Here is a 14,852-nt window from a genome sequence, read left to right on the forward strand (position 1 = left end):
GGATTAAGATGGCAAAAATACCAGTTTGGGGCCTGTGTTCCTTTTGCAGAGTTAAACGTTTTTCATTTCATGAAGCAAAGGAGTCTGAGTTCTCTGGAACCTTTAGCAAGCACTTTATCAAGAAAGTATCTTTTTTTTTCCTTAAACAGTTTTCTTCATGCTCCACAGTTTAAAGAAGTCAGTATTGCTTTAACCAGTTTGCAGATGTAGCACTAACAAACAGCAGCTCTTTACTTGTACTGACACTGCCGATATAAGTATGTTTGCAAGTGTTATGTCATCTTTTATCTGTACAGAAATATGGTATCTCTACACATTTCTTTTAAACCCATCAAATCCTGTAACACTCTGAGAAGAAAGCATACTTCAGATTTGCTTTGTCATTTTTTTGCTCTAGCAAGGAATACCAAACTCCTGGTAAAGGAATGCCCTAAGGAGCACCGATTTCAAGTCAGAAGACAGCAAGTTTTGCCAGTGGGTGGCACTGTGAAATAAACATGAGAGGAACAGCTAAAAGAAAAAGCAAGTGGTATAGAGAGAAAAATACAAGACAGGAGAATAACTGTTGGAAATCAAATACTTTTGACATGTTTACAAGATTTATGGGTTTTCAATATTTGTTTACCATTTTCATTTCACACTTTCCATGTTACATATTGCATTATAAAACTGCTGTGTACTGCTATCAGGAAATAAACATTTTGGAACATATGGTTCTTGATCAGCTCTGAATTCATTTATTTCATCATTCTTTTCATCGCTTACCGCAGCTGTCTATTTCTTTTTAAAAATACCATGAGGCACAAGTAGAAACAATTAGAAACTAAAACATAAGGGATATCCCTTACAACGGTAAATAACCAGTCATCTTTGCTCTTATCCGAATATCAAAGCAGATAAATACTCTCCCTTGTCTAACATTGCAAAGGAAAGGGTACATTTTTGTATGCTTGTTTGAGTTTAGTACATGTAAAATATTTCAGACTTCAGCCTCATTCTCCCATTATAGCTCTTGTGCTCTGAAACCCTTTATACAGTTTTGCAAAGCCCAGACTAGAATTTTCTTGTGTCTTTTGGTATTGGTAAACTTAAAAAATGTATGTAGCTAGCAACCTCTACAATAATTTTTACAGAGTTATCATAAAACCATTCAGAGCCACACAAACACATTTTTTCAACCATTCTTTACTTAGGAATATTGCCTTGAGTCCTGCCTTGAAACACTCCCTATGACAACAGCAGCTAAAGCTGATGGGCAATACCACATAGGCTGCTTTTAAACAGGACAGTGCTGTTTACTATCATGGCCCTTTTGGTCAGTTCTACTAATACTTTAATGAGCTGGTACTTCACACTGAATTGTCCCCCTCATCCATGATATTCTGTCTTAGTTTAATGACAATATGTTCAGGAGGTGGGACCTCTGATGAGGTAAAACCCTCCTTCTCTTTGTTTATTTCCCTTCCCCCAAATATTGTCAAGTTTTTTGAAGTTAGGAGGAGTCTGAATGAAGGAGGGAAAAGATAAAAATTTTACTAAAAAAAAAGGAGAACAAACAGAGGAAAAGAAAACCAAACAACAGTAGAAAAAATGTCACCTAGCCATCCCCCTCCCCTTTGGTTAAAATGGGAAAAACCTGGAAGAGTATTTCGTTTGAAGAAGAGAAGTCCTAATGCCACCAAGATAGCAGCACGGATCCCAACGGAGACCATGTGATGTGACAGTGATGGAGCTGGAGCAGCACCAGGACTGGGTGATCGTGAGCCACGTGCAGCTCACAAAAGGAAGCTCCCAGTTTTTTTCAATGCGGTCCTGGCAGCTGCTGGTGATGGTGCTTGCACCCCTCGGGGAGCTGATGGTGGCTGCCATGGCAAAAGCCTTGGATGTCACGTGGGAGCCGCAGCAAAAAGCGGCAGTGGCAAGAATTCCTTAAAGCACCCATCAAGAAGCCATGGCAAAAAGCAGTGGGTGTCCTCCCTCAGTACCCACACACAGGAACAAGAGAACAGTTCCTGAAATACCGGGGGAGTTTATCCTCTCCCCTGTGAATTCTCATGGTATTTCACTTCAGGGACACCCTCACCTCCCGGTGCAGCCCTGGCAGGGAGGCAGGGGGTCCCCTACACTTTGAACTATGTGATGGTATGAAAACTTCAGCAAATAATCTTTCTTATTTAACTAAAACTATAATATATTCTCATAAAAATCCTGTGATACTTACCTACTCGTAACTTGAAGTCATTGAAAGAATGCTTGTTTATGACATCCAGTTTTGCCACCAAAGCAAATGCGAACTCTACCATGGTTCCTATGTGCATATACTGTCGTTCAGGTTCCTGAATTTAAAAGACAAACAAATAGAGTAAAATCATTTTCCTGAGCCTTAGTTGCTATGAGAATACAACAAAAATATGCTGAACACTTGAAAGCACTTAAACCTTTAGGGGTGCCTACTGCCAGCAGGAATATGCAGGAAAGTAATGTCAAAAGTGGTACCCTGCCCAGCATCAGTTAGATCAAACAATGGTCAAGAGACTAGGATGCATTTTACTTATACAACCAGGCAGTCCAGAGATGATAGATCCAAACCATGCCTAAGTTAATGTTTCAATTGTCAAATAACTGATTAGCTGCTATCTAATTCCACGGGCAGTCAGTGTTTATGTGTGCCTAGGATTTGTTAATTCATTTTCTCTAGGTGTCCACTTCTATTTATGCCCTTTCATAATAAATAATGCTTATGGACAGCCCCACAGAGACTCCTCCATCTCACTGTTGCACAGCTGAGCACCCTTATTAAATGTTTATGATCTGGTGAAATTCACAATTTTAAGAGTTCTTCAACTGATATCATCCGGCAGATAAGCAAGCATCTCTGAGAACATCTAACAGATATGAAAATGAATAAAATACAAAAGGAAGACAGGAAGAGGGTAACCCCACTCTGTCCCCTAACTTACTAGCTCAGAGCTTTTTACCACTTATAAAGGCTGTAGACTTAATTTCTCCTCATACATCAACAAAGTAACCTGATTTCTAAGTACTGTTTTGAGTCCCTTCAGATGGAGGAGAAAACTGATTTTTGGTCTCCTACAGCCCAGAGAAGGACCCTCACTAGCAAATGACTTCATAAGAGATAGACCCACTGATCTCTCTGAGAAATTACCAAATCTTCCTCATTTCTTCAGATAAAGTGACAGAAGAGATGGACGGATGACAACTTCGGAGATGGTTCATAGAGTGGATGCATTAGTCTTGGATGGGACAGTAGTGATGCTTGTTGGAACAGCTGTTTAGATGAATGAAGCTTGTTTCCTTTGGAGTTCACTCCTAACTAAGACAGATGGTTTCCTGTTCAGTTGACACATTCAGACCCCCTCCTCAGGCACTTAATCTTCCTTGGATGCTTGCTTTAAGATGGGGGTGGTTCCCAGCAGTATGTCTACCAGTCAGTCACTACACTAGGTATTGCAGCATCTGTGTGTCTTTGGGAATCTGGACTGAAGGCTGCTGAGTTCTTGTGGATTTCTTTAGAAAATGTCAACTAAATCATCAAAGGAATGCTGAAACATTGATCTCTTGACTAATAGTTTGTGGAAATAACTCAAATGATAAATTTCTTCCTCTGCATACACTAGGTTTAGTAATGACTGAGAGCTCTCTGTCTTCTCATCTCCAGTCTCCAGTTCTGCATTTTCTTCATTCCTTCACCTCCCTATATTAAATGTCAGAACTAATTTAAAATAATTCTCTTTTTTTTTTTTTCTCCTCAGAATCCTTAGGGTCTGTAGTTCATGTGGTAATTGCTTCTGTCTAGAAGGAACATTAGTTTGGCAAGAGTACATTAATCCTTAGCACAGATTGTGTTGATTCGTAATTGCTGTCTCTCTGTTGCTAACCTGTAGTACTCTAAAGATCATGGCAAATGCAAGGTTTTTGCTTAAAAGTTATGAATTGCTTCTCTGAACTTAATTTCTACTGACTGCAGTTCCTAATCCTATCATAATAAGTAAACTAGAAACAAAGGAACACATTCTCAATGCTGAATCTGAGGGCTCTGTAAGCGCATGGTTAGTGAAGCTACTCAGCCCTCCCACTTACAATGGAAAACATTAATTCTTGCAGTTTTTGTACATTCTATAAATCCAGTTCTGATGCAGCATAGGGCAATTAAATCCTGTATTGTATTTAGACTAGAAGGCCTGTTTTAGCAAATACGGAGGTGGCATTTTCAAACTGCAGTGTGAAGAACAATTCACAGAGACTAGTAAAGTATACACTTGTCCAATATAATCTATGTTAATATGAAAAAAACTAGGCCACAGTATTATACATAACATGGATTTTAAATAACAGAATTTTAGCCTTCATTTGAACATGTTTTTTATTAAGCAAGAACATTTTCCTGTACCTGACACTGTTCTTGGTTGGGTGTAGCACTCAGTCCTGTTGCTGCCATGTAAGTACTTCCAATGGTCTTTATCTTTTCAACTCCACTGAACTTTGGCTTTGACAATAACTGTAAAACAAGGATGGTTATTCATAATTCAGATCAGCAGCCTTGTTACTCTAACACCACTCAGAGCATCAATTCTTAGAACAGTTTCAATCTAGACCTCAAATGGCTTCACAAATATATACAGGATGAAGGACTTAAGGATGGATAAAACAATGGTTACAGCCTTCAACAAAAGAGAATTTCTGTTGTCTGAAATATGTTTTTATTATAAAGGCACTAAATTTATAGGAATGAGAATAAATTCCACCTTATTGTACATACACCTCTTAAAAGTCAGCATACTTTGCACTCATGAGACATTAGAACTGAGTCACCATGACAGCCAACAGCTCAGCTTTAAGCAGCTTTCTGAAAGTAAGCATCTCTTCTGTGTCAATGGTATGTTCCATGTCAATGGGACTAAAATCCAAGGATTTTAGTTCATATCCTAGGTTGGTTTGGACTTTGGACACGCAGTTCTTCAAACGGGTGTGCTGTTAAAATGCCCTTTATAGCTGCAGATCTGCAAATCCAGACTCTGTTCTGTCTGAGTCATGACACAATCTTCATACCTTTTACTAGTATCTTCATTACTAATAACTTTCTTAAAGATAAATACCGTTCTCAGTGAGGCCTTTTCACATTCTGTCCAGCTGCCTTTTCACAATCCATCTGTAGTCATACTCTTTACTTGCTTCTAACTTCAAGAAATGGAACATTAAAACCTACACAAGCCTTTGATTTGCTTATGTACCAACTGATCAATGATCTATGTGAGACCAACACAGATCAGGTATAACACAAAGTTGTATTTGACTTTAGAAATTAGTATTTAGAACTTGTAGTTAATACATGGCATGTAACGTGCTTCATGAGCTGCAGTTAAAGGGTAAAATTTTTCTATCAGATATACACATAGGGGACTTATTATAGCAAATCAAAAGCAATTGAGAGTGATGTCAGACCACTATCTGATTTATGCCACATAAATATCTTCTTCCTTTAATATTCCCTGTAAGTATTTACCATGTGATCAGGCACACAAAATTTCTTTTCTGACAGGTCTTCCACTCTCCCCTTCAAGTGTATTTGCCTATTGTTGTATACCCTGAGTTAAGATTGAAATCATAAGTCGACTGTTAGAAGTACATACATCATCAAAGTCAGCAATGATCTCATTCAGAAGCCTGAGACACTCCAAGCCTTCCTTATTTACATCAGATTCTGTGTAAAATTCCTTGAAATCCGGAACAGAGGCAAACATGACACAGACGCAGTCATATGACTGATGATATAGATCCTGTCCAAAAGAAAACAGAATAGAGGGGAAAAAAATTATCATACTCAGCTGTAAATAAGTTTCCTTATTAACATGTAGTGTCCAGGTTCTGAAAAGGGAGGCACTGAAGTTTTTGGAATGCCTTGAGACTGTAGTTGGGTGGTTTTTGGATTTAGTTGCATTTATTCATTTTAAACAGTGTATAAGCCAGCTTTTTCAAAGACTCAACATATACAGTTGAAAACATTTAAATGATTTTTTGCTTCTTGGTTCTTTCATTTTGCAAAACAATATCTAATTTATTATTAGTTGTTTGTGCTACTGTAATAGCTAGAAAACTGAAACAAAATCACAAACCGAAAGCACTACAAATGCATAATGCAACACAATCCTGACTGATAATTCCTAACCTAAAATGACAAGATGCCTAATAGGACAAAATAATTGACATTTCTTTTCCATAACAAGATGTTGAGGCAAAGGGGAAGAAGTCACCTGAACTAAAACTTAGTTATGTCAGATTCTGTGACCACTGAAATGAGAGAGAGCATATCTTCTCCCCAGGAAGATTCTGTTGCTAAAAATCACCACCCTCCCCCCTTCAGTTTCCTCTCCACTGCCCTTAAACATTAGAATATCACTTCTTTCAGGAAAAATTCATGTCCTAGAAAGGAAGAAAAGGAAGGGAGGATGGAAGAAATTATTAAACTAATACTTAAAAAACACAAAAGTTGCCACAGGAATAAAAGATGCTGCAAACTACTATAATGTAAAATTATCTTCAGGTTATTATTTGATTAAAAAAAGGATTTCAATACTCAGGCGAAAAGGTGAATAGGATTAGCTCTGAGATTTCAAGAAGCATTGGATATTATTTCCCTTTTTACCTGGCAAAGCTTGGATTTTGCAATTTCATTGATAGTGTTTCTTTTTGGAAGAATGTGATGTGCCTGTACACAGATGTGTACAGACATAGTGGATCTCTACTGCTAATGTTCAACTGAAAAATAGCAGAAGTAGGGGAAAACTGTTGACTGAAAACTGACTCATCCTAGCACAGGTGTGAGGGAAGTTTCTGGGCAAACATGAAAATAATAGCCAACAGGGAGGAACAGAAGCATCTGGATGAGGTAAATTATTTATTACTAGATTTTGTCTGTATTTTCTAAGGATTCCATAACCAGAGCATCACTGAAGCTCCACCATGACTGTGTGCAGTAGGGATGGCATATACTGTTGCAGTTCACAGCTTGAGCTGTGACTCTCTTGTTGCACCATGAGTTAATTGTTTTAAGGATCCAGACGTCTGAGAGTCTGTGGTAGGAATCCCAAGGGTTGAGCCGGTAAAGAAGCCTTGTCTGATTGTGGGAGCATGGTGTGTGAAGGGAGTCAAGAGGGGCACCCACTGGCTCACTGGAGCTGCCTGCTGTGAAGTGACTTCAGTTCCAGTTCAGGTGGTGCAAGTGTGACTGCCAGAGTGGCTCCTGGATGGTTGGACAGGGAAGTTTCCTTAATAAGGTACAGAGATTACATTCTGTAGTTAACTCAGCTTTCCTTCTATTTCCTTAAGTCACCTTCCCTGTAACGTGATTTCAATTTTGGGTGAAGGAATTCAGCAACAGTATCCCATTCCTCTTCCTTCCTCTCTAATACTGGGTTAATATCCACACCCACTAATGCTCTATAGCATAGTACCAGAACAGAAACAACAACTAATGGCACTGTTTACAACCAGAGGAGTAGTAATTGTGACTGGCACAATAAATGTCAGAAAATTTTAAGAAGATATTCCCAGTTAGTTTATTGTGATCATTCATAATAATAAAGGCTGTGGCAATCGAGTGTCTTAATTTCCCTATGAGTATCTCTCTTGAAACATTACTCTCAAAAACGTTTAATCAGAAAATTAAATGCAATACCATTCCAGGAAGGAATAGCTTTGCTTCTTTTAACAAAAATAAAATCATCCTGTCTTCTGAATTCAATCCTTTTTTTTTTCCTTTTCAGTAAAATCTGCAAGTATGTTCCTCTTTCTGTCCCCTCGTCTCCAGTGCCTGAAGATCTTCTTGGGATAGAGAAGGTAAAGTAGTCCAATTCTGCCTCTTGGAAGGGTGTGGTGGTTAGCTTCTCTGCACAGAATTTTTGCTCTAAGTAGGGTACTAGTTCCATCCTGTAGCTAACAAAACAGAATTCCTCTTGCTCAGTAGCAGGTTTGCCAGTTAGCTTACAGCACAAAAGCTCCTGAGCACTTCTCACTAATAGGGAATCTGAATGCTAACAGCATTAAGGAGAATGCTGCACAAGCTAGGCACAGATATATTTAATCCTGCCCTGTTTCCTGCTTTTCATCTTAGATTTTTTCCTATCTTTCTCTCAACTGGAAAGTAACTTGTCTGGTACCCAGTATGCAGACTACAAGCAGAAACCCAGCTCTGGAAGTTCTGGTAAAGCAAACAAACCTTTATTACAGTTTGCTCTGAAGAAACTTTTCTTTTTGCATATCAGCATTAGACAGTGTGCATCCTGTTATAAAAAGACCTTTACCGGTCACCTGAAAGTACAGTCCCTCTGCTCCCAGTTAGCGTTCATCCACTCATTTTTTCCTCTTTCATTTTTTCCCCCTGTTCTTCAGCAGCACACTTTGTTTCCCTTCTCTCCACATAGCTGCATGCATAAAACACTAAGGGAATTAGTATTTTGAAACAGACTATTCATCCATTAGCTTAATTTTAATCTCAGAATCTGTGCTAAACAGAAAAGAACATACATAAAATCACGTTAACATGAATGTTTGCAACTAAGGAAAATGTGGACAAATTTCAATTTACTATCTGTTGACCTACATATCCACAAAAAGAAAACAAAGGCCTGATCTGCCCTAACATCTTTAGCTGTATATACACACACATGCAGAATGTCCATTAAGGCTCAACATAACCTTTCTGACATTGAAACAAATCTGAAGACATGACAGATACTTATATTCCTGAACACTTCCAGGGATTTGAAAGGATCTTCCTTCTTTGAAAACTGTGTTTAAAGAAACAAAACAGGAAACAACTTCAGGTTGGGGAGTTATTTTTGGTGTTTTGTTTTTTTTTTGTTTTTTTTTTAATGGATGCCATTAAAATCATGTCAAATCATTTTTATTTCAGTTGACATGATGTATTGGAGAACTCAGCATATTACAATTTATGTTCTTCATTACAATCAATAAAGCTCATTCCAATCTAAGAATCTTGAGGGGTGACAAGACAAATCCAGTTGTCAAGACAAAGGTAAGCAGATGTTGTTGTTCTGCTGGGAAGCTGAGGTGGAATAGCACATAAAAGAGAAAGCAATCTCCTGATGGTTTGCTGTGTTCAGTGCCTTAACAAGAACTGGAGTTGAGTCAACTTGGCTTCCAGTCAAAGTCTGGAAGCATTCAAAAGAATCCCACAGCAATTTTCATTTGATGTGAGCTACCAAATGAGTTTTTGCAGGGAATACTGAAGTATTGATATGAAGTACTGATTAGTACTGCTTAAGGCAAACCACAGTGAAAGGGAAGATGTCCTTTTTGACACAGGAGATCAAAAATGAATCCCCAAAGCTGCCTTTTCCCCTCTCTCATCAGTTTTGAAACAATTATTTGGTATGTGAAAGTAATTCAAACTCTTGCATTTAAGATCTCTAGAGCTGTTATTCTCTCTAAATAGTTTTATATTTTCATTCTTTTCTGCTTTATTAATACTGTAAAGGAATACTAGGAGCAGAACTAATTTCCACCAAAGTAAAGATGGATCTTTTGGGTGACTTTTCTGGTGCTTAGATTAGGTCCATAAGCAGTGAGTAAACAGGTAATTCAGTGTTCAAAACATCTTTGCAAAATTAACACAGACACTGTTTCAGGGAAAAGGTTAATTTTCACTCCAATAAGCAAGCTCTCCAGTCAACAGAAGAAAATTCAGAATCTGGTTGCAACTCCACTCTGATCACAGAGGAAAAAGCATCTGAATGCATATGATTTAAATTCAAATCCATGTTGATTCAAGCATCCTGTTCTTCCTACTCCTCACCCTTTTTTACCCTCCTTCAATAGGCAAAGTGCATTGCCACTTAAGATAATATCACATTTTTTACTTCAAGGTATTAAGGTGCATTCAGTGCTGCAAAGCAAGCCTTTAAGGTAGGCAAGGGGGAATGAAAATGACTGTAAATCTATAGTCTATCGGTATGGACCTACTGTTCAAAACAGCATCAAGGATACACTTCCAGGATACACTGCTTTCTTACTGAACAGAGGATATACAGAGACAGCTGACCTCATTCTTCAGGTTTCTTGCCAAGAAGTGTTCAGCTACGTGGGCTGGAAGCACATTCTCCAGAAGCACCCGATTTAAGTTCTCCATGGTTTCAATCTCCTCCCGCTCTTTTTTGAACTTGTTCTTCCACAGGAAGTCTAACCTACAGTAATATTCATTCTGTTACAAGAGGACACAGAAGTAAAGAAACAATAGGCATCTTGTCCTGCTGGAGTACAGGTTTAAGAGACAAAATAAGCACAGTACAAAACCCCTACAAGGCTATTCTTTGGCCACTCAAGTATAATTCCAGATCCCACAGAAATCAAACCCCAAGCATGCACTATGTGACATGCATTTCATCAAACCCAACAAAAAGGCCCAGGAAAGAAAAAGAAAAGTTGCAAGGTGCCTTAAACAATGGAAGATTTATTTATTTACTATCTGGCTTTAGTAGATTGAGTCCAAACACTGTAATTGAAAAAATTTAGTTTTGCAACTTAATATGGTTTTGTTAGTGTAGAATTTCACTTACAATAATGGGCGTTTCAGGAAGACCCTAACTTTTACCAACTTGAAATCATGTCAAGTCATCAGCCTGGTAAAAATAAAACAGCCCTATTCATATAATATATGTTCAGTTTATCAAATAACGATCAGACTATCAAAAATGGCCCAATCAGTTGGACCAACCCAACTGAGTTTTGGTTTTGTTGCTTGTTTTTTCCTTTTTGTTTGTTTGGTTGGTTGATTGCTTTTACACTCCTTTCTATAGTCTTTTATCTTTCTTTTCTTTTTGTCCCAGAGTTTTCATAATAGTTTTTTAGTATCTACAACAATAACAATACCTAGAACTATATCTAAAGGTGTAACATTTTTGGAATATCAGTATGTTTTGAGATCCAATTTCATTAAAAAGATGGTGAAAAATTCATAAAAATACATTTTTGTGGAACTCCATTTTAATGTTGTCAATGTTTTGTCATAAATTCTATGCCATTATATATGCAATAAAGCCTCCTCTGGCCGACCTCATTTGAGCTGATATAAATCAAGAGCTATTTCAATGTAGTCTAATGGTTTAACACTACCATGCAGTCTCGATGAACACTATGTTCTTAACCAGGAGAATATGATTATGATGACAATCTTATTATAGAAAAACCTAAAAATGCTAGTTAGTGTTATTAGCAGTCAGTAAGCATTCACATCAGAAATGAAAGCAGTCCTTCTGACTGGACAGTGGCTGTCATGGCGCATAATGATTCACAGATATTCTTTCTGTTGAGACCACAGCCAAAGATAAGAGTAGAAAGTTCAAATCAGATGATATCAAAATGATTTCACAAGTTTTTAAAAGGTAATGAAAGTAAAAACTGGTGAATCAAAAAATGTATCTGCCAAATACTTGTAGGATGAAAAAACAGTAAGAGGAAAATGATGCCTCCTCTAAATGCATAGAAAGCAACACACTCAGGTTGCCTTTAAATTGGCTGATAAGGGGGTCATAGTTTGAAATTGGCCCCCCTGAGAGGCTGGGGGGGCTCAGAGGTGATTGGGTGCCAGGACAGTGTTCCCTGGAGAGCCAACCACCACTCATGTTGTTCGCTTCTGCTCAAAATCATATATCACAGCACCGTAAGCTGTTGGCAGGGCAGTCTTGGTTGTTTTGCTGTTGGTGTCTGCTGCGTGTAGGTGGACAAGGCCAGGGGGTGGCTGGGCTCCCTCTCTTCCCCTCTGGGAGGGGAGAGGGGAGCCCTGCGACCCCCCAACTCAGCCTTTGGCTAAAGTCAGAGGCAGCATTTGGAGTGTGTGCTGTGAAGGAAGAGATTCACAGCACCTGAGGTAAGAGGAGAGAGGTAGGCTTTGCAGCCAAGCCCTCTCTTCCCCCTCCTTTTCTGCAGTGAAGCTGTAGAGGGGGGGCTTTTTTTTCTTTCCCTCCACTGTGAGTGGAGGAGGGGCTCAGAATTGAAGCTGAGCCAAGAGACTGGGCTGTGGAAGTAGGCCCGGCGCTCGGGAGAAGAGTCCCGGGCAAAATTGGAGACGAGCCAAGAGCTCGAGAGTTGCCTGCCAAAGCTGACGGGGGCAGCTGAGAACTGATGTGGAGGAATGAAGATTCCAGGATGTGGATGCTTGATAAGCTAAGCTACACTACAGCAGCTTATGAACCGAGGTGGGACACCAAGAGGGAAAGATCACCAGCAGCAGGAGAGCAAGGACTCAAAGCTATCTTCTCAGACTTCATGAGGAGGAGAGACTACAACAAACAACTGCTGGAACTTGGTGAGGAGGGAGTGTTCAGGAGCCCAGGACACTCCCACAGCAAAAGACTGTGTTACATATCAGCCTTAAAGGCTGCTCCTGGACTAAAGTTAAAGGAGGGGCTTGAAAGGACTGACTGATAGTAATGTAATATATATATATATATATATATATATATATATATATATATATATATATATAGTTGCCTTTAGTTTGTGTAGTATTTATTTGTGTAAATAAATGTATATACTTCCCCCTTCCCCTACAGAAGCCTCTAGCCTGAAAGCTTCTCTCCGGTGTTAGGATAAATTGTTGAGAAGGGGTGGGGGAAGCCTAAAAATTGGATTTTAGATTTCTAATGTGGCTCAAACTGCTACAAAGGGTCAGGTACTATTTAGATATTTAATTACAAAACTGAAAGAGAACACCCATAACATGAAATCCTTGTTTCTTTGTTGACATACTCACTCTGTGCTAATACAAGGACAGAGTGCAGACCTCAAATGCACTGCAAGAAATATTCTGGCTCTTCTGACTCAAAGATAACATTCTTCTGAAAGTAAAATGGGTCTTAACATCTTAGAATGGATCACCTTGCATCCCAGGAATTTGGACTTGGAATGTCAAATAAGCAAACAAGCCGGATATTTTCAATAATTACATGTTACTAAAGGATATTTGCAGATTATAAGCAAATGAAGAATGGGCAGAGACTTAAATCCTTGTAAAGACAAACGTGAAGGAACAGAGAACCTGACAACAGATTTCTGCAGGAACTTGAAAATACGATTTTATTGTTGCTCTGTCATCATGCATCTATTAAATGGCAATTACCTCTTATAAAGCTTGAGGTCATAAACAGGTTTTTTTCAAAACTTTCCACATAATGCAAAATACATGCAGTCACTTTTTTAGCATGTCTTTTTTATATCTATATTAGATATTTATACATCTAAGTATTTAGCTGTATAAATATACATACACATAATGATAAATTCAAATGCCACCAACTGTATTCATGCAGAAAAAATACAATAAAACCTGAGATGTCAAAATTATTGGCATAAATGGACAGAAGTAAAGTGGATGCCTGCTGAAATTAGATATCCACACATTGTACCAACTTTGTATTGAAAAGAAAAGGTGGAAGCTAAGCTGAAGTCTTCAAAAAGATTTTTCTTTTTTATGAGTTAATATTAAACAGATAATTCATTTACTACTTCACTATTTAATGAATGAAGTTTAATCTGCTAAAAAAAGGGCAAAGAGAATTCAGAAATCAGAAAAAAAAATCAGAATGTATTCTACAATTTGCTTTGAAATTAAAAAATTCAACATATCATTTTTCAAAATTTATAATCAGAAATTTAAAAACAAAAAAGCAATAGCTTATTAACTTACTTCAAACTGTGGGATTTTTTTTTTTCATGATATGAAACTTGTGGGGGATAGCCTGATCATTCAAAACAGACACAGTGTCAGAAAACTGACAAATAAATGGTAAGGATATAATGCAAATATTTGGAAAAGAAGTGGAACAACAGAGCAAAGTACTTTGTAAAAAAACAATGATAAGGAAAAGAGCTATATAGACATATCGCCTAAAGGTGACACAATTGGAAGAGCTGACACCTCTTCAGTAAACATGCCTCCATCTATTACAAAGAAGTTAAAGGTCATGTGATTAGGAGCAAAATTGGAAATAAGTTTTCATTAAATTCTTCCAGAAAAAAGCTCTTGAAAAGACTACGTTGTCCAAGAAGAGAAGGATCCCCTCACAGAAAAATGCTCACTAAAAAACAGAACAGAGTTTTCACAGCTGAGTAAAGTTGCCATAAGCATCTCAGCAGTAAAATAGCCAATGAAATGCAATGTGGATAAACACAATATAATCAATAATGAAAAAAATACACAGCCAGCCTACAGAGTAATGGGATATGTATTTTAGGTACTCTTGAGAAAGGAATTCATAGGCTATATCAAGACGGGTAATTCAAAGCAGGTCATAAGAGATATTTAATGCTCAATAGTGTTTAAATGTAAGAACACTTCTTAGACAGTCAAGCCCACACCAGTCTGCATTCTCCTGGGCAGGGTGCAAGAGTTGCCATTCCCAACATTTTGTCTGCCTGTTGCCAGCCTATTTTCAAATAACTCTAGGTGTATACATGCAAAATGAAATGAGTCACTTGGTCTCAGTGTCAGGAAATGATTGTAGCTTATCCTGGCATGACCATCAAAAAAAGCAGTTCTACTTTCTCCACTTCACTTCCATCCTGTGCTCATTTTTTTGGCACGAGCACTACTGCAGCCACGTCATAAGTCCTGGAAATAGATCTGGCTGGAAACCAACCATTTCTCCAGGGTTAATTTTTAAGCCTGATCATTTCCCTGTTTTGTTGTAGAATACAGCTCCACAGTGAGCTGTGCCAGTACAAATGAGGAGACACAAGGAAAAGAATGAGCAGCTGATGGAAGGCCTACTTCTTCCAGCAGGGATACTGGATGTGCAGCTGAAAATTTCAGTTGA

At 38.2% G+C, this 14,852-nt stretch overlaps 1 protein-coding gene across 1 annotated transcript in view; it reads right to left on the reverse strand.

Moving 5' to 3' along the window:
- Positions 1 to 14,852, reverse strand: part of ADCY2 (adenylate cyclase 2) — a 215,069-nt gene that overhangs the window by 4,800 nt on the left and 195,417 nt on the right. Inside the window, exons 20-23 of the mRNA XM_051798981.1 lie at positions 10,082 to 10,240; positions 5,652 to 5,798; positions 4,412 to 4,519; positions 2,222 to 2,336 (exon numbers count right to left, since the gene is read on the reverse strand). Of these exons, the coding sequence (XP_051654941.1) occupies positions 2,222 to 2,336; positions 4,412 to 4,519; positions 5,652 to 5,798; positions 10,082 to 10,240 (529 nt within the window). The remainder of the gene's footprint in view (positions 1 to 2,221; positions 2,337 to 4,411; positions 4,520 to 5,651; positions 5,799 to 10,081; positions 10,241 to 14,852) is intronic.

This window comes from Manacus candei, unplaced genomic scaffold (genome assembly GCF_025592945.1).
Source record: "Manacus candei isolate 608988 ecotype Guabito, Panama unplaced genomic scaffold, ASM2559294v1 h1tg000049l, whole genome shotgun sequence".
NCBI classification, from domain to species: domain Eukaryota; kingdom Metazoa; phylum Chordata; class Aves; order Passeriformes; family Pipridae; genus Manacus; species Manacus candei.